Source organism: Nilaparvata lugens, chromosome 11 (genome assembly GCF_014356525.2).
Source record: "Nilaparvata lugens isolate BPH chromosome 11, ASM1435652v1, whole genome shotgun sequence".
NCBI lineage: Eukaryota > Metazoa > Arthropoda > Insecta > Hemiptera > Delphacidae > Nilaparvata > Nilaparvata lugens.
Window position 1 is genome coordinate 24,030,181 of NC_052514.1, and position 23,955 is coordinate 24,054,135.

The 23,955-nt window shown below is 34.2% G+C and overlaps 1 protein-coding gene across 1 annotated transcript in view; it reads right to left on the reverse strand.

The window, feature by feature from the left end:
* Positions 1–3,188: 3,188 nt before the first annotated feature.
* The window catches only part of LOC111058949 (diphthine--ammonia ligase), a 75,710-nt gene continuing 54,943 nt past the window's right edge, over positions 3,189–23,955 (reverse strand). The window contains exons 9-14 of the mRNA XM_039437254.1: positions 23,560–23,710; positions 17,245–17,426; positions 13,376–13,555; positions 7,834–8,062; positions 5,623–5,820; positions 3,189–3,511 (exon numbers count right to left, since the gene is read on the reverse strand). Of these exons, the coding sequence (XP_039293188.1) occupies positions 3,189–3,511; positions 5,623–5,820; positions 7,834–8,062; positions 13,376–13,555; positions 17,245–17,426; positions 23,560–23,710 (1,263 nt within the window). The remainder of the gene's footprint in view (positions 3,512–5,622; positions 5,821–7,833; positions 8,063–13,375; positions 13,556–17,244; positions 17,427–23,559; positions 23,711–23,955) is intronic.

The following is a 23,955-nucleotide window of genomic DNA, read 5'->3' on the forward strand; positions in this document are numbered from 1 at the left end:
TGGATGTCAACAAAAATGATTGTTATTGTCAACTGCGAAAGTTGAGGTTAGATGTCCTATCCTACTCTGAAAATCAAATCTGAATAGTTTATAATATCTTATTTGTATTTCATTCATCCAAATAAAATTATAGTATCTTTTTGCAAAATACTTTATTCAATTCTAGAAGCATAAACTAATTCCATTTCATAATAAACCATTTGTAAAAACGTTCAGCACCAATTGAATTGCCCAAGTAGTTCCAAAATTATCCACCAGGTCTCGTGGCAAACGCAGTACTATGAGGTTACAGGTCGGATTCTATTACACTCTTAAAATTGAATTTGTATAGTTTATGATATCTTATTTGTATTTCATTCATCCAAATAAAATGATAGTATTTTATTGCAAAATACTTTATCCAATTTCTAGAAGCATATAAACTGATTCCGCTTCATAAACTATTTTGTAAACACGTTCACATCAGATCAGAATCAGCTGACTTCAAGGTTATTTTACAGCCCTAGGGCCATACATTTTTTTTATAGGATCCTTTTTCATCCTTTGAAACACTTGGAGGCAAAATATCTCAAAATCCATTATTAGTGCGTGTCTTGCATGTTTGAAGAATATTTGTGCAAAGTTTTAAGTCTGTAGGCCAATGGCTGTGGTGTGATTTTAGTCTGTCGGGACTTAGCCTTTTATAGATATAGAAAGAAAAGATGACAGTTATTTTATTTTTAAATCATTTCCTCTATCCTAATCATTTTATTGTTAAATAATTTCCTTTATCCTAATCAACTTATGTCAAATATCAAGGCTGAATCGTTGACTGAACATAGTGAGGTCTATGTTTTAACTCGATTTGCTTTTGTCTGTCTGTATGTAACGATTACGGCCGAACGCATTGATAGAATTCGATGAGATTTGGCACTGAGTTCACAAACAATCAAACATTAATTACATATATTTCACATTTAAAAAAAAGGGATTGGCTTGATGATTTTAAAATTCAATAGGAAGTAAGAACCCTAATCTCCATGTGCGTCCTCACAGATCGGGATCACAAGCCAAAGAGAAATGATTTTCAGAAAAATTTCATCTCTTCCTTGAACGATTTATAAGCTTCCTTCTGATTGGCTTTCTTTTCTTAGTAAGACTCAACGTAATTTGTTCTTTAGGATTCAGGGTGTTCCTAACTTTGTTATACAAAGATAAATGAAAATTTGTTACATAAATAAATTGAATGATAGACTAAAAGTATTTTAATAATTAAATCTCGATACATGATGCTATAAAATGATGTACATACGGTATAATTTTTTATGTGAGTTTTGTGTACTCTTGGTTTTCCTACTTTTTTAGATTGCAATAAAAAATCGTGTAACAATAATAGTTGTCCTTATCTATTTACATAAACCTTCCCTAGTATATATTTTATATATTTTGTGAGTAAGATTTATAATTTAATTCATACTGGTTGGTCGAGCAATCAGCTGATTCGTTAGGTATCGATTCAAAGAACTGTCAATTGATCCTAGATCGATTGATTCATTTAGAACAAAAACAAAGAATTCTAACCTCAAATGTACATGCGAACTTTTATTTTTTATGATCTGCCAATAATAAATAAGCCGCTTTATAATTTTTATTTCTGCCAATGTATTCTCATTATTGTTGAATTACAACTTTGCTTGATTCTCTTATCGTATTAGATAATATGATTGCTCTTTATCACTAATAACATTCGATTTTACTTGAGTGGTACCTTGGCTAGGCTATCTTTTCTTTCTATTTTATAATTCTATTAAAGCTCAATAGTTCATTTCAAAAAATATTTTGTGGTGCTAAAATACCACGTGACACATTTTAGAACATAGTGTTCTGTTCATCAATAAATAAAATCAACGAGCGAAGCTCAGTGCCCCAATATTAAATAATAAACCAGTGAAAATTGAAAACTATAATGATGAAAAAATAAATTGACCTCAAATAGAACAGTGTAGGAAAAATAAACAACAAAAAATAGAGGTACAAAAAGCTAATGTTAAAGAAATCTGCTCGAAGCCTTTTGCTGATGACACAGCATGACATGTATGTTCCCACACCGTCATTTTCAACACACTTGTCCTGTCGTTAGTGATCATCCTTAGAGAGTGCTGTTTTTCTGACGGACTATTGCGTACCGAAACCTATATTGTTAAAAAAAGCGCTGATCAATAATAATATAATCTTATATTTATCTTTGTTACTAGTTTTTATAGCGAATTCAAGTAAATTACCGTAAGGTAACTAATTTTAAAAGTAGATACTAACAGCAAGGGTAATTGGGATTACAAAAATAAAAAAGCCCAAATATAGATTAAATAAATACACAACAACATTTTATTAGTTATAGACATTCGAACAAAATATAAACTTTGCGTATTTCTTTTCCCCGTTTTGTAGTCTGCTTTGCCTTCTTGAAACCTCTCCAACCATTAGTAACTTCTCTACCGCCAATCAAGGCAACCAACGTTATCAATAATTGATGGATAAAGTTTTGTTGACTGGCTGGTTTCTCTCTGTCTCGGGGCATGCAGCCCCTACTCTATTACTTATAAAGACAATCAATCAATAGAACGGACAATACATGCATCAACAACAACTCATCAACCAATGAAATAATCAAATTTTGTTGTTTGATCTCAATTTTCTCAACAATATTAATCTACCAATAGATGAAACAATCATGTTTTATTATCGTTCTGTCTTACTAGGACTTTCGGTCTCAGCTCCTCTACGAATAAAGATAAACAATTCAACATTCAATCAAGTTTTTGATCTCGCCAGCATCTTTTAATTAAAAAAAAATCAATCGAAATTACATTATTTGGATGATTAATCAATCTTGGGACGTAAAAAAAATCAATTGAGTTTATTTTTTAGTAATTGATTCGGCTGGCATTCAATATTTCTTCCTGGACTCTCTGTCTCTACCATCGATCAACCACAAAACTTTCCATTCTTCAATTTATTCATCATTGGTTATTGGTCAATCAATCAACTAATTATCCATCAATAAAGCAATCCAGCAATTAACCAACCAACCAACCAAACGATTCACCCATCATCAAACAGCCACTCAACTCCTTCAATTAATTCATCAATTTTAAAAATAAACCAACTAGTCAATTCATCAATATTAATCAATCAATCAACCAATCGGCCTACACATGTCTGACAGCACATATGCTGAGGAAGGTGTTAGGGTGACCAAGCTGCACAACCGGAACCAAGGTGGGCACCATTTTGAATCCCCCCTCCACCTGTCCCAGGGCCGCCATGATGGTTTCAGCTTTCGGACTGCGATCTGCGCGGTAGAAGATGCGCAGTACACACACCAGCGATGCCACGTCGGTTGCGTTCCTAGTCAGCCGGTTCAGCGAATAGGAGAACACCTGAACTAGTTGCTCTTCGCTCATTGGCTGAATGGTTTCCACCAATGAGGTGCCATCGCCTTCGTTCACGGTGAGGCTGGACACTGATCTCCCTGTGAAATTCGTTCGCTCATTGGAATTATCAATAAATAATAAAAAAAACATAATTGTATCTTGTTTCAACATGGGACAATACAATAAAATCTCAGTAAACAATACTCAATCTATAATATTATAAAGAAAGGAATTGGCTTGTACATACGGGATAGGAAACAAGCGATTCACTCCGGGCGCAAATGTCATGAATAAGGCACTCCGTGGTCATTTTTGGGTAACAGCCGTTGAAGATGTCTCAATTTATTCGTTAGGTCTAGCATAATAAGGATCGTGATGATGATAAGTCGAAATCACAGGCTAACACCTCGGAAAAAAGATGCCCACCAACATTTTTAGGTTTTTGCTTTATCGCTTGTATTTCAATAACCGTTCAAGATATTCAATCGTTTTTTAAACCACAATATTTTAAAATCCTTCCTCTACAATTTTTGATTTATAAAATTTCCTTTAAAACGCATATTTTTTTTAGTTATAAACTTCAAAAGCCCAAAAAAACCTTTTTTTCTAAATCTTTTCAAATTTTATTCCATCAAGTTATAACTTTTTTTGAGCAAGAGATACAGAGAAATTTCAAATCTATGAAATTTAGAGCGTTTTTTCAACTTTGGAACGATATATCTTCATGCGCTGTATTTCAAAAAAATCTGGTGTGGCGCACTCACACAACTTTCCTTGCCGTTATGAAAATTGATCACCTGACGCTAGTGTACACGCGCATCTCAAGTCTACTATTCAAAGATTTGAGCCAGATGGTGACAGGACAATAATGAATGAAAAAAGACTAAGAAATTGTCAAAAAACCACTGATTTATTGATAATTAGAAAGACCGGTTTCAGAGATTGAAAGAGAAGTTTATCAGAGATTGACAATGGTGTAATAACCGAAACCGGTCTTTCTAATTATCAATAAATCAGTGGTTTTTTGACAATTTCTTAGTCTTTTTTCATTCAATATGAATAATTACCACAATATCAACTTCTCAACTACACAAAAAGGAAAACAGGACAATAACGCTGGAGACACACGAGGTCTGCTATCTCTTCATGGTGAATGATTGAATAGAATCAACAGTTGCCAACAGTTTGCAATTGAATAATCACATTTTATCGAATTTCAAGCTTATTTTCAATTTTAGGTGAAAATGTTACTGAACATTAATTGAAGAGATTTTCATGCTCAATCTTTTCCACCAAATCTTGAAATTTTTTGTTCAAATTGTATCTGAAGCCTGATAATTTGGAATCTGAAATCAAACTTTGCATAGATGAGGCGAAGCTCCTTAAATTTTTAAAGCTTTAAAATGACATCTGGTTGAAAGCTGTTAGTCCATATTCCACGGCTGGAGCGTCATCGGAAAAAGAGAGAAAAGTACTGGTTGCAGCGGAAAACACACTTTTTCCACCAAATGCCAATCCCAATAATTAGAAAACCGTAATTCTTAATTATTACGACATTCCATGATTCTGAGAGAAGTGATATTCAAAAGAACAACATATTTTTGCGATGTTTTCAATTTCTTCATCCGCAAATTCTTCATCCAATTTCTTCAATTTAAAAAAAAATTGAAATTTGTTTTTAATCCTTCAATCCTGAACGTTTTTTAGCACTATTACGATATCGGGCATGATATTCTACGTACGATGCCGTGGTTAAATCAGAAATTTGAGTAAGTTGCAATTTTACACGAATTGGCAACATTGTAATTTCCTCGGTTGGAGGGCCAAGTCTCAACTTATTTTACAAAGACTATAGTTTTCAAAAAATGATACCTTAAAACCACCCCCAAACCGTAAGCACAGAGCTTAGGTGTGTGGAATTTTGATATGTTCACCCCCTAACTATCTTTAAAAAAACTACAGTCATAAATTATTGTATTCAAAACTTTTTCCTTTTCCATCTATACCTTTTTTGACAGGACTATAATTTATTTGAACGAAAAAAAGTGAGTTAAAAAGATATTTATATCATAATGATTCGTTTTTTTTGTAAGGTTATCTAGTGCAGCAGAACAGCTTTGAAATTGTCTTAGTATTCTGCACACGTCAGTAGCAATAATGGAACCTTCTAATATTTTTTTATTGAAAACTGGGAGTATCGATAATTTACCTGCAGATACGGAGACTACAATAGCGGATATGGTGTTATCGTAGTTCCATCGACGACAGAGTGATACGCGGTTGCAGCCAACCACAAAACCAGTCTCTTCATCTGAAATCACAAACAATAATGGAATGAGAATGAAAGTAGTCAAAAAATGAAATAAAAATACTATGACTATCTGGAACCGTTTAGTGATTTGTTCAAATTAGCCGAACTGTTCTTATAGTGAAATTAACTTTTAACTGACAGCAACTTCTAACTGGTTTATCTAGCACTAGTCCAAACAAAAAGTTAGTTCAGTCAAAATTTATCTGTCACTTATTGTGGCAATGTTTGACTACTTTAGCTCTATTGTATAAAATGGAAAACTTCTATTGTTTGATATTTTTCGAATTTATTGTGAACAAACTCCAATTTTTGAGCCACTTGAACATGTTTTCCTGTATTAATGGAGGAATATTTTTATTGATCGAATAAAAAAATATTTTATTGACCAAATGAATGAAAACATATTTTTTGACCGATATGATATGTGAGAATTGACGGCTTTAACTGCAAGGATAGAGGCCTACGATTTAGTTATGACCCCTGGCCTCCCACTACATGAGGCTAACCACTGAAATGTTTGTGATGGGGGTAAGGAACTCGGCAGTGGCTTCTGTCATTCGGGTTCCCAAATTGCACATTGTGTTGATGTTTGTTTGCATGCAGAGAGACAAAATGATGTGTGCAAGTGAAAATTATATCCCTTTAAAAACAGGCTAAGTTTGACCGTTTCAGGGGCCAGAACTAAATCCTGGGCCTCTAGCATTCGCTAATAAGTAACCCGTTCTGCATAATTATATCAGCCTATACAGAGTGTCCCACAAAAGTTGTAACAGCCCAAGACCATTCATACATACTACATGAAATTAGCAACAAAAAATGTTCAGTAAAATTTTCGTATATCGACCTAAGTTTCTCGAATATTATCGATTTTTCTATATTTTTGAAAAACGTCAATAACTAGGAACCTATCAGTCAAATTCAACTTCTAAGGATATGGTTGGAAAGAGGAAGAAATTTCCAATGAGATTCATAAAATGTGTTCTTTTGTTTGACGGTTTTGTACTTTTTATGAGCCTTCAAACTGTTTGAAATTTGGCTATGAACTTGATCAATGAATTTATTTCAAATTTTAACGCTCATAAAACGTTTAAAAACGCCACAAAGAAAAGACAAATTATATGAATCTGAATGGAAATTTCTTTCTTTTTCCAAGCATATTTCTTAGAGCTAGATTTTGACTAATAGTTTTCTAGTTATTGACGTTTTTAAAAAATGTCGAAAAATTGATATACCGGGTGACCCAGAATAACGGGAACTTTTAAAAACGCCATGAAACAAAAGTGGGAAGGGCAAAAATGATTTTATTTAAACTAATGTGGGGTTCAAGGCTTGACCCTTGCGGGGTGGCCCGCTTCCTGGGCCTTGAGACGGAGGAAGAGTGAACCAACGGGGTCCTGAGTTGCTACTACAACAACAATCTCAATACAGATTTAAATAGTGTATTAATGCAGGGGGAAGCCATCTTAATGGAATAATTGTCAAAAAGTGATATGTTATTAATAATTCTCACATGGCAAGTCTTGAACTTTACATTAGTTTAAATAAAATCATTTTTGCCCTTCCCACTTTTGTTTCATGGCGTTTTTAAAAGTTCCCGTTATTCTGGGTCACCCGGTATATCTCGAAAACTAAGGTCGATATAAGAACATTTTTCCAAATTTCAAATAGAATCTGCAGTCTTCGGCTGTCACACCTTTCGTGGGATACTCTGTATATATAACAACAATCTGTATAAATAAAATCTAAAAAGTACATACTACTAGACTAAATTATATGAAATCCTTCGGAATTTGGAAGGGGAGAACCAGAAGATGTTCAAGTGATCCGAATAACTATTGAAAATTCTCTGAGCTCTACTTAAAGGAAATTTAGGTATTGCGATGGGAGGCGGGTTTCTTATTCATATCAGAACATTTTCTTACTGAAAGCTTAACTTAAGTATTTAGTTTGACAAGTGTTCAATTGGTCAATTTTCAGTTCATCAAGTATATCATGTTTTCATTTCAAGTTTACTGTTCACTCTCTCCGAATAGCTTTTCACCTATTATTATTTCAATCGTTTTACCATATAGGCTAGTTGGATGATTTCCAACCTTACAACAAGTCAGCCATGTGATAGTTTGTTTGAGTGGTAGTAGATGAACAAATGAATGACTGTGACGCTTTGAGGTACCTGTACGACATCCCTGAGCTGTGTGTTGGCATCCATCGCCCGGATGATGCGACCGACGTGTCTCAGCGACAGACGACATTGTCGCCTCACCCCTCCCCCATCCACCATCTGCATAGATCCGGGCACCAGCGCTATCTGACCCGCCACCAAAATCATGTCTCCTATCTGAAAATAAAGCAAGACAATAATGTCTGTTTCATGTGAAGCATAAACATATAAAACCGTCATTTATATAAAATCTTCATATTATGTTTACCAAGTTTGAGTGATAGAGAGGACTATAAATTCCTAACTACGCCTAATCAAGAATTATTATCATTTCATTTCATGTTAATTTGGGAGTTCTACTTCTTTTTTAAGGTGCTCAAGTGATAGACTGCAGTCAAAACTTAGCAATTTCAATCAATAAATAAGCCATTCCATTCTAGTCTATGAACTGCAGTGTTGATGTATCATTCTGTGTCTTGTGAAGGTGATGTTGTGGTAGAAATTCATATTGAATGAAAAAATGTCAAGTTGGTTTTCATCCAGTGTTGATGTCGATATAATATAATTGATGTATTTTCAGATACCATGATCTTTAAAGGGAACCCAAGTGAATCTTGTGCGCTGGATTGTTTTCTCAGAATTATTAATATTATAATTAAGATTCATCATGTGAGTGCGATCATATGAATTTGTTCTTCCATTAGAAGAATTGAAAGGAAGAAAAAGTAGGGCATAGAAGAAGTAGATTGAATAGTGTATTATCTATCTATAATATGCCTACAGTATAGTTTCATAGCACTTAGATCATAGTATAGTATATTGTCAGTCGTTATATTTGATTCTTTATAGTTTTTATTTTTAGGATAATTGCTATCATTCAAGTGTAGGGATGAATAAGTTTTCTCTTGGTGTAACTAGTCGCAGAAATCCAAAACTGGTGTTCAGGAGGTACTCTTTTAGAAAATCAGCAGTTACTGCATTGGGTGATATTAGATGGCGTTGTCTTAATAAAACATGTAGTACATCTCTCAAAACAGATAAGTCTGTATCTAGAATAACTGAGCTTCCTCTCTTACATAATCATTCAACTCCGGATATCAGTAACTATGAGTTAGATAACTCTGTCGCATACTCCACACCAAATATTGACAAAGAAGAAAGAGTTTTGCCTTCTGACTTTGATGCGGACTCCCAGGGTTGAGCGGAGCTCTGTGAGCGTTTCTGGTAATTTCTCCTCATACTTTCTAAAGAACATAAGTTTAAATATTAACAGTAGTCAATGCTCCTCACCAAAGGAATGTGAATGCATTGAAAACTCTAGTTACTCTTGCTCCTTGAATACAAATTGGTTTGTTTCTCCGATAATCGATCATAGGCAAGAGGGTTGTGAAGGTCAGTCAGCGGCGGAGCGTGATAATGTCGCACTTGGACGCCAACTTGAAAAGTAGCGAACTGAATGGGACGCGGCAATACATACATCAATTGAGAATGAGTTGAAATTGATGAGCCTAACTGATAATCGGTTGTTGACTGTGAAACTCAAACTCGAATTGAAGATCTGATTGGGGTGTCGTATACTGCTGAAATCCAATCCATTGTAGGGAATGGGGTTGAAAGTCACGTTAATGATAATGGAACACAAACTAAGCTTGATTTGCAAAATGTGCCAAATACTGATGAGCGGGTACTTGATTTGAGAAACATAGATACACAAACCGAATCAAGTTATAGACTCAAGTTATAGGCAAGGTAAACAATTACTCTCAAAACACTTGGGAAGATTCGTAAAGCAGACTGTGATGAGTGGTGCTGATCGAACAGTGACTGCTGGAGGTAAGGCTGCTATAAATAAAATAATCAACCGATTGTCTGAATATCCCGACATAGGGTCTCACCCCATCACAATCAATCCATCCAGTTCTCCGAGTCCTGTCCCTGCAGAGACGTCTCTTACGGGAGTAAGCTTCCTCTATGAATCCTCTTCTCTTGCACCCTCTTCATCACCGTCTCCTGTACCTTGTAATGCATCTCCCAATAGGACAATGTTTTCAGTTATGATGAATGATTCAAGCATCGAAGCATCAGATGATTTATCTGGTATTCAAATACATGATAATGGTAAAAATGTGGTGTTTGAACATAATTATGCATCATCTTCATGTAGCCCGGATTCAAACGAATATATTATGACAAGGCTAATGTGATGGCTACTACTCCTTCTTCTTCCTCTATCAATCATGTAAATAACATTGTAGATAACTGTGAATTCAAGACAAATTGACATAAGCAGGTGGCTATTAATTTAAAAGTAATTCATCAGAACATAGATGGTCTATTTCACAAGATAAATCTGCTAGAGTTTTTAATTGAAGATGAAAGGCCTGATGTCTTAATTATTACAGAGCATGGTCTAAAGGAGGACGAAATAGATTGTATAAAATTGAATAATATGTCTCTGTCATGTAGGTTCGGTATGAGAAAAGGGGGGGTGGGGTTGCTATATTTGTCAGTGATGTTTCGTTGGATTTTTTGGGTAGCAGTTTGAGGACTCTGGTTAATAGTAACATATTTTCAATGGGTGACATTGAGATACGCGGTATTAGGTTAGAATTTGGACTTTAGAATTAGAATTAGGATGTGGACTTTGTAATCTGTGGAGTATTTCGACCACCTAATGGAGATATTGACTTGTTTTTCGACAGATTCTAATGCTTAATTGAACGGATAACAGAGAGGTTGGTAAATAACATTATGTTAGCTGGCGATTATAATATTGATGTCTTAAAAAATACCTCAGTTTACAGAAATTTGGTTATCGTCTTGGATCAGTTTGATTTACGTTACACAATATCAGAGCCAACAAGAATAAGGCCTGGCTCCAGAACAGCGATAGATAATGTAATGACCAACATTTTTGAGGGTAATTGTAAGTCAGCGGTTCTGCATACTTTTTTGTCAGATCATTCAGCTCAAGTGTTCTCCACCACAGTTGATCTTGATTCGGGGAGAGCTGATAAGAAAGATGATCGGGCTCATCCAGCATTCACTTATAATCCAATTCAAATTTGAACAACTTGAAAACAGCTCTTAGTAGAGAAACGTGGTCCTCTCTGTATGATAAGTTTGATGTGAACCAACAATTTGATTCCTTTCACAGCTGCCAATAATTGCATCATATTGGTGTTCAGTGTCCACCAATAAAGAAAAAGAGAAAACGCAGTAAGAGATGAAAATAGGATGTTGAGGATAAGACTTGAGTCGATAAATCCTGAGATTCAGCAGCTAAGGGCGCTTATAGACTTGTCAAGGTTTAGGATCAAGGAGGGGTTGGTTGTAGATGAGGATCAATTGAAGAGATATAAACGGCAATATGTCAATAAGGTTATTGAGGCGAAGAAACAGCACTATGCTAATATTGTTTCAAGTTCAAATAAAAAGTCTAGTTGGAACATAATAAATAAATTTAGAGGAGGAAAAATACATTGATGGATGACATAGTTCTGGAAGTGAATAATAAGAAAGTGTCTGAGCCAAAGGATATTGCAGATGTTCTCAATAGATATTTCATTTTCATTGCTCCCGTTCCAAAGTCTAGTGGTAGGCCTATACAAAATACACAACCACCAACTGTGAAAAATAGATTAACAAGCTTCTTTCTAAGTCCAACAAATGTAACAGAAGTTATGCAAGTGATAAAAAGCTTGAAACAAATAAATAGTGTAGTTATGACAGCATTTCTTTCAAACTTCTTAAAGAATGCTGTGATGTAATCGCTGAGCCTCTCGTTTTCATTGTGAATAGCGCTTTTCATGCAGGAGTTTTTCCTGATTCTTTGAAAATTGCCAAGGTAATACCTATATTTATGAAAGGTAATCAAGCAAATATGATTAACTACAGGCCTATATCTGTTTTGCCAGTCTTATCAAAGATTTTTGAAAAGATTATGTATAACAGGATCATGGACCATTTGCAGAAATTCAAATTATTGAGTGAATGTCAAAATGGGTTTATAAAAAATAAGTCAACAATCACAGCCGCAGTCACTTTCATTGAAAGAGTTATTCAGGAGGTTGACAAAGGAAATTTCACTATGGGGGTGCTGATAGACCTTTCTAAAGTTTTTGATAGTGTAGATAAAAAAATTCTCTTGGAAAAACTGCGTTTGCTTGGAATCAGAGGTCTCATGGGGAAATTAATTGATTCGTACATGACGAATAGATTGCAGTATGTAAGTGTTTGCACTGATGGCCGCCTTGGCAGTTCAAGGAGATTAAACGTGACTAGGGGTGTACCTCAGGGTTCCATTCTGGGTCCTCTTCTCTTCGTTTTATATATTAACGATTTGCAGCTTTCAGTTGCAAAATATATTGATATAACATTGTATGCAGACGAAACAACCTTGTTATTCTACAACAACAGTATTCAACAGCTGGAGTTGACTGCTAACATATCCACTAATGAGGTTGTGCAGTATTTCAATAACTGCTCACTATCTGTTAATTCTGATAAGAGCCAGGCTATTCAATTCAACTTGAAGAAGAAATATCCTTTTGAACCAAAAATCACAATAAATGATAGCGATAGCATGATTGTGAGCGCAAGTGTGGTCAATTTGCTTGGTTTGACAGCGGATGACAAACTATCTCGGAACGAGCATGTTGATAAGGTGGCTAATAAAATGAGCAAAGGCATTTTTTTATTAAGATATATTGCAAGACTTGTAAATAGTAGTATAGCTAGAAGTGTTTACTTCTGGCTTATTAATACTCATCTGGTGTATTGTGTTGAACTTTGGGGTACAACAAGTATAAAAAACATTCAGAGATTATTTGTTCTGCAAAAGCATGCAGTAAGATTTTTAGCAAATTTAGAAAATAATCATCCATGCAGAAGCATTTTTAGAGATCTGAGGCTGCTCATTTTACCATCTATATAATATATCTATAGCGTCCTACTTTTCACTGCAGATAGAATTGGTACCTTAAAAAATAATTCAGAAGTTCATAACTATTTTACACGTGTGAGTAGAAATCTATTCATTGAACATCATAGGTTAAAATTTCTAGATAAAAGCCCAACCCAACATTACTTTCTCCGAGTAATGCCGTGGCGAAATTTGTAGCACGCGTCACTGATGAATGGAAGGTTGCGGGTTCTAGACTGATCACTTATTTCTTCTTGCTGATAATTTTCAACTCTGATGAAGATTATCTACGCAATTACGACAAGATAATAAATTATTATTTAATTTTTTATGTTTGCTGGAGACATAAGAAGATTGCATTTTATAACACTAAATTTTCGCCAGTGCCGAGTACGGGAAAGCTAGTTATTAAAAAATAAGTAGATGTGACAGCTTCGTCGTCGTTTATTGAAAAAAGTATTCTTTTCAAAACAATTTCTTATTCAGATTTAACACGATTATGTTATTCAAAACGTTTTCATTTGAATCGTTTTATATAAAATGAAGTAGAGTCGATTGACACTCACCCTGACAGACTGGCTATATGGCCCGATGTTAGCGGGCGCCCAATGGGACACACCCTGTACATGCATGGTGTGCCTCGCACATGTGGCATACATGGGCACTGACCCACCCCCACCCCCATCAGTGGGTGTCTCCCCACCCTGGGCACGCGGCTTCTTCACGGCCGGCGTGTACGCTAATGCCTGCAAAGCACACAAAATTATAGCTCTATATTTCATGGAAATATAAAGGTAAAAAAATATGAAATGAAATGTTTTATTGGCAGAAATAGAAAAACTACAATATTTTTGAAATACATAATAAATGTATTTTATACATTCATAATAATGACCTTATCTATAGTCTGATCTATTGATAGGGATTTTATATGTTTGAGCAATATTTTTCAAGCAATCTTTTGCGTGCATCACGGGACTCAAATACTTCTACTTATTTGAAAATATTCACCCTCGGCTGTTCCTCTCTGAACCTAGCGCCACAGTGCAGGATGGTTTATCACAGCTTGGCGTTGTTGTCATTTGAAATGAGTGTCTGAACTGGAAGTGTTTCAGCCGCAGTAAAGGATGACTGTTAACGGTTGAAGTAAGATCAGCAGCTGGGTTTTTTCGTTATCTATATAATAAGAGAGAGTAGGGTTGTGTTTGTTCTTTTGTTCGCATCAAAACATGTCAACTTGTGGATTGGATACCGGAGAAACGGGAATCATTTAGATCTCAAATTTATACAGCATAGCTTACATTGTTGTAAAATGTGTTGGTTTATAAGTAAGGAGGTTATAAGGTTGTTACAAGACATCATATTTTGAACGCAGTCGTGGTGTAGCGGTAGAGTACTTGGTTACGGCACAAATGTTCTCGGATCGAATCCCGATTCTTCCGTTTTTTTGTTCTTTTTTCCCCTCGAAACGTATTATTATAAATTGTTTTTTGAAGGAAGTTGTTTTCATTACGATTGAACTTGGATTTCATCAAATAATTATTCTATGTAAAGTTTAGCAAACATTACAAATGAGATGGACATGGGTTTCATGCTGCATCATTGGAATTCATAAGAAAACCATGAATGGATCACAATAAAATTAGTATCGTGAAAATTTATATTCTTCAGTTATAATGTACTATTAGACACAAATTAGGAGTGAAACGAATTTTGTAGGTATCTTGTTTGGAATTGGGGAAGCAAAAGGCTGCCTGATTAAAATTGAGGAGGATCTAATCGATACTAAAATTGATGTATTGAAAAAATTCAATATGATACTGTGAGTTTTTCAAGTATGATGTCTTCTTCAGTTATCTATACTAAAGGAAAGAACTAACTTATACACGTAGGGAATAGGAAAGTTATGTTTGACCCATCATCACGTCTGAACTACTCAACTGACCAACTTGAAATTTTGCATATATATTCTTAATTAACCGAGGATGGTTATAGGCCTAGTTTCAATTCTTCAAAATTTCATTACGTCAAGTTTTCAATTTGTCATGCTTCCAGTTGTTGCATAGAAACAGCTGAACATTTCTTTTAAAAGGGAGATTAGATTATAGTTATGATTGGGGATCCTATCAGGCTATCAGGGGCGGATCCAGGAATTTGGTTTGGGGGGAGGCACCAGGTCATTACCGGGGGGTGTGGGGTGTATTCCATACCCCCCACCAAAGGGGCTGGTCCGGTGGTTCTCCCCCGGAAAATTTTGGAAATATACCTTCAATTTGGTGCGATTTTACTCAATTTTCACTTAAAAACAAACGTTCCATTCAAGTTTTTTTGATGATCAATGGGCCACTTATTGTTTCAATTTGCCCTTGAAAATTTCATAGACCTATTGGTTTTTGATTCAATAAAAAAATAGAATGGAATGGAGTAAAATTTTACTTGTCATTCAATTGTTTGAAAAAATATTGATTTTGTAGAGGGCCTATACTCATTATTATTCTGATAAGAAGCTAGAATGCTCAAATTTTGGCACCAATAAAGCACTATTTCAACCAACTTTATAGGCTTAGTTTTAACTTGATTAACATTTTTTTTGGAAATTTACTTGAATATTGAAACTAACATTTTTTGGGGGGGGGGATAAAACATTTTTTTCCAAATATTAGGGATATGTCCCTCCTGTCCTCGCTAGAAACTACGCCCGTTCATCATAACTGTGAAATTTTCGGGGGTACTCTCTGGAAGTTTTGTTTAAGGGTATGCATGAAACCGAATAAACTATTATCAACTAGAGCAATATAAGCAATATTGTATTTCTTTATAATAATAGATGGTAAAAAGTGATCAAACTTTGAAGTGCTATATGTAGTTTCTCTATCCCCTGCTATCTTTCGAGACCACTCGTCACTGTCTATAAGAAAATAGCTCATTATTATTATCATTGCTATTGCAGTGCTATTCTCTCATCCCTTATATATTTATCGACTTACATAGTACAATATAACGAAAATATGGCATTAGATTCTAATTTTTGAATAACGTAAAATGAAATGTTCAAAGGTTTTCAAAGGTTTTGCTTTGAATAGGCCTACTAAGAAATCAAAACGTATTTTTACAAAATAGTTTTTAGAGCATGCTCATTTGAATTGTCCCGCTGTAATCAGCTGTTTCCTTTTTGCTATAATGCCAACAATACAACAGAAAAATATTGTGAATTTCCCTCATGTTTACTGCGTTAAAGTCCTGGACTCAAATAAGTCGAGAACTTAATAGACTCCGGAGTTTAGAAGATTACCAGAAACAACTCTTAGGCCCGGTTGCACAACAGCCGGTTAAATTTTAACCGTGATTAATTTCACGAGAACCAATCAGAGAAGGCGTTTTTGAAAAGACAGCATCTCTGATTGGTTCTCGTGGAATTAATCACGGTTAAAATTTAACCGGCTGTTGTGCAACCGGCACTCAATGAACATGTCCATTCACACAGCACACGTAATAGGGGTAAAATGAATTTCCAATATTGCAGATTAAGTAAATCTCTTAATAGTCACTGTATAATGCACAAAAAGATTTACAATAGTTTGTTGAGGTCCATTAACAAATATGATAATATGACTTTTCTCAATAAATTGGATATTTGGCTGAGTGAAAATCCTTTCTATGACATTGAGGAATTCTTTGAGCATCCACATATAATTATTTATTGTTAAGTATTAGGAGTGCTGAAGCGTTGTTTCAATCAATTCTGTTATTCAATTCCAAATTTTATTGTCTGTCCTGGTGTTATTTTTTTATTTTTAATGTTTAAATTCTATATATATTATGTTTTTATTCACCTCGGCTTTAGACTAAGAACTATGCTCCGTTTTCATGACTTTGTCAATACATGTATAATTGTGAACGACAATAAAAAACATTTGATTTGATGAAATCGTGACTCAGAAAGTCAATTTAGACCCGAGAGCTTATTTTAGTCGTGGACTCTGTAAGTCCAGAATTACTTATAGATGCCGAGCTCGGAATCCGGCCCTTAATAATATATCTTGAATTCCTTTACCTATTACGAATATGTCATATCAGGTTTCAACACTAGAAGAACGACTTTCAGACTAAATCAATCGTGAAAAATATGAGTAGATTCATATGAGTAAATTGTGAGTGAATATTTCATATTTTTTACAATTAATTTATTCTGTAAGACGTTACTCTAGTGTTAAAAACTTCATAAGGAATATATACTTTATTAAAGCACAATATAGAAACATCAAGACACCTTTTATTTAAACCATTTCAAACAACTAGTTTCGGCCTACTTTGGCCATTTTTGAGTTCAAATGAATAAATGAATAAAACAATATTGAATAATCTATGTTAATATGATTATCTTCATTCTTTTTTAATATATACTTAATACATTTAGCAATATATTTTTTTTTACCTCAACAACAACAGGAGTGTTTGGCGATAGGGGCGTCTCGACGCACACACGCACAGGTGGATTGAGTGCACTCAACACACGCACGTACTCGCTGTTGATGTGCGCATACGCAGACATGTCTCGCACGTACAAACACACCGACACCAGATCAGCGACTGGCACTTGGGCGGTCTCCAACAGACCTGCAACAACAAATCAACATTCAACATCACATTTTTTTAATAAGAATTTATATTGTGGAATTTCTCCATAATTGAAAAACACAATTATATGTTTGGCACATTCACACTTTAAATTGAATTTTTTTTGAATTGAATTGAATTTATTTCGCCAAAAAAGCACATTACATCATTAAAATGAAATGAAACAAAATGAAAATTTAACTATACAAAACAGAAACAAAATTATAAATTATACTAAATACTTATGTACAATAGATTAAGTAAATAACTTAATAAATAAACTTGACATAGTACAGTAGTAGAAGTAAAATGAAATGTTCAGTTAACTTCATTGTAAAAGCAATTTTTCCTTTTTGGCACTGCCAACATAAGTAACACTTGTGTGTTGGCAGTGAGTTGTAGTTAATTCACACTATTTGCTATGCAGTGACAATGATTTCGAAATACGAAAGTACATAAAAGGAGATGTAAAAATAAAAAGAAAAGAGGAAAAATTAGCTGAAAGTCGATGTAGGGAGGCCACCATGATTTTTTTAAAGAATTTATAAAATTGTTGGGTAGGATTAAATCCGGATTGTTTATTATTTATATACCAAATGTTAAAAATCTAAAAAATATAATATTAATCCAAATCACAGATCTATACAGCTAGCTTAAAGAAAATATTTTGGTATATCCAATTATCCATACTGATGTGTAGAGCAAGAGTGATTTTTTTGGTTATAAAATCATTGGGAATTTTGTTTACCATTATTGCTAAAGTATGTTAATTGATGCCTGCATGTTGTAAGTTTTATGAGATTGATATTGTATTTATTGTTTGGACGAGTGTTATAGGGCGTTTCGCGCAAAACATATTGAGACTTATTTTTATTTATATGGAGAATGACCTTTTTACATAATTTTGTCTTATCGTTGGAACTTTAAACTCAAGGAAGATTTCTCTACTTGGATATAGTCTAGGTTTACCAAGCGCCGCTCTTATCATGTGTTTTTGGATAATGAACAATTTGTTTAAATGTGTATCATATGCACCTCCCCAAACTTCAATAATGTATTGAAATATTGAGTGGGCATAAGCAAAATATATCTTTCTTATTATATCAAGGTTCTTTAATTTATTAATTTTATAAAAAAACATAAATGAGGTATTTGGATTTGGAACATAAGTATTCAATGTGTTTATCCCATTTGAGATGCTGGTCCAGTAGAATACCTAGATATTTTATTGTTTGAACTCTTTCTAGGGTTTTTGCAACTTCTGGATTATATGCTGTGTTATTTTCATGTGTCTCCATTGTAATAGAAAGTTTCAAAGCTGTTGGTGGTTGACCTGTTATGTTGGGTGAAAAAGTCATGTATTTTGTTTTATCTGCATTTAGTGTCAATATGTGTTCTTGGAGCCATTTGTATACAATTTTTATGTTAGTGTTTGCAGTGTTGAAAGTTTCTTCCCAAGTATTGCCACTGAAAACCAATACCGTATCATCTGCAAAGGATAAAGTGGTAAACTTATTAGATTTGTACACAGGACTGCAGTTTCGTGTTGAAACCAACAGAAATGTTTCTGAAGATGTGTTGGTTTCAACAGGAAACTGCTGTCCTGTGGATGTGGAAACTGCTGTACTCATAAATGTGGATGTAACAAAAAAAAAACTGTGTTTTTTCAATATTCAAAATCTTATCCTTTTTATCCCTATCCCAATGCTGGTTTCATTTACTAGCATAGTCTCAAGTTTTGCCATCAAAATCGGTTCAAGAGAGATCAAGTCCTAATGAATATATTATCTGTGCAGACTAGCAAAATGGCATATAATATGAAAAATATTAAAAAGATGATGACTTAATAGCTGCCTTAACACAACTGTTTGATAAGCAAGAGGCTAAGTTAGACCAAATGTTTAAAATCAAAATGCTAAGTTAATGCTAGGTTTGATGAGATGAAGCAAGAATTTGCTAGCATTAGACTAGAGCAGGCTAGTATAAACCTTCTATTGAAAAATGCACATGAAACATTGAGTGATAATCATGAAGATGAAAACAAATTGAAGCAGGATAATAGTAGTGTTAAGATACAGGATCAACTCATTCAAGTTTCTGACAATGTAGGCCTAGTTACTGTTGTTGAAAAAGTCAACCTAATGAGATAGTAGAATGGAGTAAAGAAGTAGGTAGGGAGTTGTCTTCACTAAAAGTCAACTACCATGAAAGTAATATTGCTACATTGAAGGTTAGGAAAACTATAAACAAAGTGAATGTTTACATGAGACAGGTTTCTGTGGAGGTTAGGAACAATGTAAACAAAATGAATGTTGCTTTGAGTCAAGTTGATGAGTTCAACTTTCAACTGAGAATGAAAGGTGTATGCAATGCATTCTCAGTGAACATGACTAACTTTTGCAAGCAAAATGGCTTTGTTGAAACAAATGAACCCATGAATAAAGTTTCCATTGATGTATTAGTATTCAAAGGTTGTTTCAAGTTGCTTATTTACAAGATGATGACAGTGAATCACATGATGAAAGGGTATTCCCCAACACACAATGATTAGGAATCCTGTGTTATGCCGGGATTCAGAATAGCATTATCGCTACGCAGTGTATGGTAAGAGTCCATAATTGTGTCTTTTTTCTTTCCTGTAGCCTATTTTCTTGGCCCTTAATCTTTTCAATTTTCGATTCTTTCTGTCTTTGTGTAATGTTCAGTAAATTTCTCTATGATGCATATCTTAACCAATCTTTTTTAAATTTATCATTGATATGTCATATTTCACAATTTATGTATTGCTGACTGTATAATAAGATGTTAACAAATTTCAATTTCATAAATACTTAAAAATAATTTTCATGTGTATTAGATTGTATTGATAGCCTAATCAAGTTTTTCTTCTTAGTTTATAAGCATTTTAAGATAACAGGTACAGCACAGACATTAACATTGAAATAGTTATCATGTGAATCTCGAAATCAGCAACAAGTGAACGCCATGAAGAGTGTTAAGAACATTTGGGTGATTTTCGAACTAGTGTGACTCATCTACGCTGCGGCCTACACCAATAACTACGCCAAAATCTACGCTGATGCCTACACTAATAGCTACGCCAATGCCTGCGCCAATGCCAAAATCTGCACCAATGCTGATGCCAATAGCTATGCCAATGCCTGCGCCAACGCTGATGCCAACAACAAAAATATACGCCAATGCCATTAGCTACATCAATGCCTGCGCCAATGCCAAAATCTGCGCCAATGCTGCACCAATGCCAATAGCTACGCCAATGCCTGCGCCAACGCTGATGCCAACAACAAAATATACGCCAATGCCAATAGCTACGTCAATGCCTGCGCCAATGCCAAAATCTGCGCCAATGCTGCATCAATGCCAATAGCTACGCCAATGCCTTCGCCAATGCTGATGCCAACACCAAAATCAACGCCGATGCCTGTGCTGATGTCAATGCCTGCGCCAATGCCAATAGCTACGCCAATGCCTGCGCCAATGCTGATGCCAACACCAAAATCAACGCCGATGCCTGTGCTGATGTCAATGCCTGTGCCATTGCCAATAGCTACACCAATGCCAAAATCTGCGCCAATGCTAATGCCAATGCCTGCGCCAATGCCAATGCCTGCGCCAATGCCAATATCAACGCCGATGCCTGCGCCAATGCCAATATCTGCGCCAATGCTGATACCAATGCCTATGCCTGCGCCAATGCTGATGCCAATGCCAAAATCACTGCCGACACCAAAGCATATGCCAATAACATGCCAACGCTTATTGCTGACTTGTATCTCAAACTTCAACACTACTACATTACCTGGAGGTAATTGCCATCCATGTTCACATTCACAACTTTGAATTCAGAATAACAGTCACAGTATCATGAAAGAATTGATTCAAAAATCCTCTCCTAAATTATTCCTGTATGCAGAACTCTAAACCTTGAAAGCTGAAAATATCAAAAAACCAAACCTTACCTAAATTAATCCTCTTCTAAATTAATCCTGTATGCAGCGTTCTCTCTTTTCCAAAAAACGAATTACATTGTCATTTCAAGCCTGAAATGTACATTGTATAATTACAAATATGATACAAAATTTATGTGACTCTGTATTGAATTTGGAATGCAGCCGTCTACTACAACATGAAGCAATGCTAACTGAGATGTCCCTGTATCGAGTTTGGTATGCAGCCGTCTACTACAAGCATGAGGCAATGCTAACTGAGATGTCACCTGTATAGAGTTTGATATGCATCAGTCGACTACAAGTATCAGCCCAACACTACGTGCATCCAGATCAGCCCAACACTAACGTCATCACATTGGAGTCACACTTAACTGAAAATCATACTGAGTGCCTTAACGGACTGTTTTCCAAAATGTGCATCAATAAAATCAACCGCGTAAATAGTGAAAGAATGAACATTTTTGATTTATTGAAATTTTATGTGAAAATTAAATGTAACAATTCATCAATTCATTTAAAAAAATATATATATAAATAATAATAATAAATTTTTTCATTCAACATACTAATTTTTTTTATGCAATAAAAAATTAAATTTTTCTATCTATTAAATTTATGTGCAATTTCAAAAACTATTCTTTACATATTAACTTTCTGTTGAGATATTTTCCTTTAAATTATAAAACTAAATCAAAAGTAATATTAATATTCTATATTTGAAATATTGTTTGGGATATTTTCCTTTAAATTATAAAGCTAAATCAAAAGTAATATTGATATTCTATATTTGAAATATTGTTTGGAAACATATAACAAACGCTATTGATGAATTTTTATAATAATTTTCAATATTATAGGATGACATGTAATGTTTTTCTAGAAAAATTGTTACTGTTCTCGAATTTAATTTTCAACAATTTTCATTAGGGTCAATGTAATTTTTTTTCTTTAAATTTTCAAACAGTAAAATTTTTTTATGTCAAGAGGGGGGGTATTTGTAATATTACAATTTTCTTCTCACATTGGAATCAAATCTTCAATTCGAGATCTATGAACTTTATAGTAAATGTCAGAGTCATCAATAGACGGACAAATTTTCGACGGAGAATTTTTTATCATAAATGATTGTTGCATTGTTCCATGGTGTCACCGGGGCTGAGAAACAGAATAAATAGTTTATTTAAATAGAGAATATATATGAAAAATTAAAATAACAGTTTCAAAATAAAGTTTTATTGAGAACAGATGTAGAATGTGAATTCTAAACTTGTAATTTATAAATTTTTGGTGACGTGTCTGTAAGATCTATACCGAACAAGGCGTTGGCTTTGTGACTTGTAACTTAGGTTTTTCTTCTTCTGAAAACATGGCTGGCTGTTGTGTGTGTAATTTTGTGCTCTGAATTATTGTCTGTTTAAGTGAATTTATTAATGTTTTAAATTGAGTTTTATACAAATTTTTGTGCTGTTTTGTTCATAATTAGCTGTTTATATTTTCAAGCCAATAGCCACTGTGTTTCAACTGTAAACTAGATAAGTATTTTAGTTTGTAATAACTCTGAAATAATTAGGCTTAAGATATATTTTTCTTTGTGTATTTGTGTAAATTCATCTGAAGATTATAAGTTAATTTGCTCTGAAAACTGGATTTCTCATTCATAGGCAATAGATCCATTCACAGTTTATCAAGAATCTATTTCATTGGAGCCGACAACTATCCTTAGGTTGATAGGTGTTAAATGCTATTCCAACCGTTTAAGGAAAAATTGGTAGCACGGCATAATATACCTGTAGAAGAAATTGTCATTGATTATGAAATTTGATTTCAATGTGATGAATTGAGTAGATATTGTGATATCTTAGCCCTAAACTTTAATATTTTTGTGGCCCTTGTGATTTTCCTGAATTTAGTTCAAATTCAAATCTTCCCGCTATTTTAGTGTTCCAAATTTGATATAGTGAGATCCGGGTTTCAAGACACTTATTGAAGGTAATGAAACATTCAATCAATATTCAAATCGATTTCTAGGAAAATCTTATTAAATCTAATGAACCATTAAATCGGATTCTAGGACTCTTAAATCTTTAAGAGTCCTTTAATGGTACATTCGGTTTAATAAGTGTCCTAGAAACCGGACCTAAAAAGTCTAAAGCAATACTAACCACATAAATTGGATAGAGCTGTTTTGGTGGCGACTGCAATGTCTTGATTATCGCCGACTATTCCTCCCAGCCACGTCCATCCCGATGGAGAACTCACCACTACGCTGGCATCTGTCGACAGATCTTCCTGCTCCTCTTCACCAATCTCTGGCTGTGTCAACAAAAAAACCCAACAAAATAAATATTTAAATTCCTTATTTACATTTTTTCTATAGAAGGAATTGATCACATACATCAGAAATCAAGAGTAGAAATGACAATTCTTTCAAAAAAGAGGTATTTTCCTCTAAATAGAATCATTAACAGTGGTATATATGATCAGATATCAGGTATGACAGTAACAAGTGATTATGTATACAATTCAAAAGTGTATAACGTCTGTAATCATATAACAAA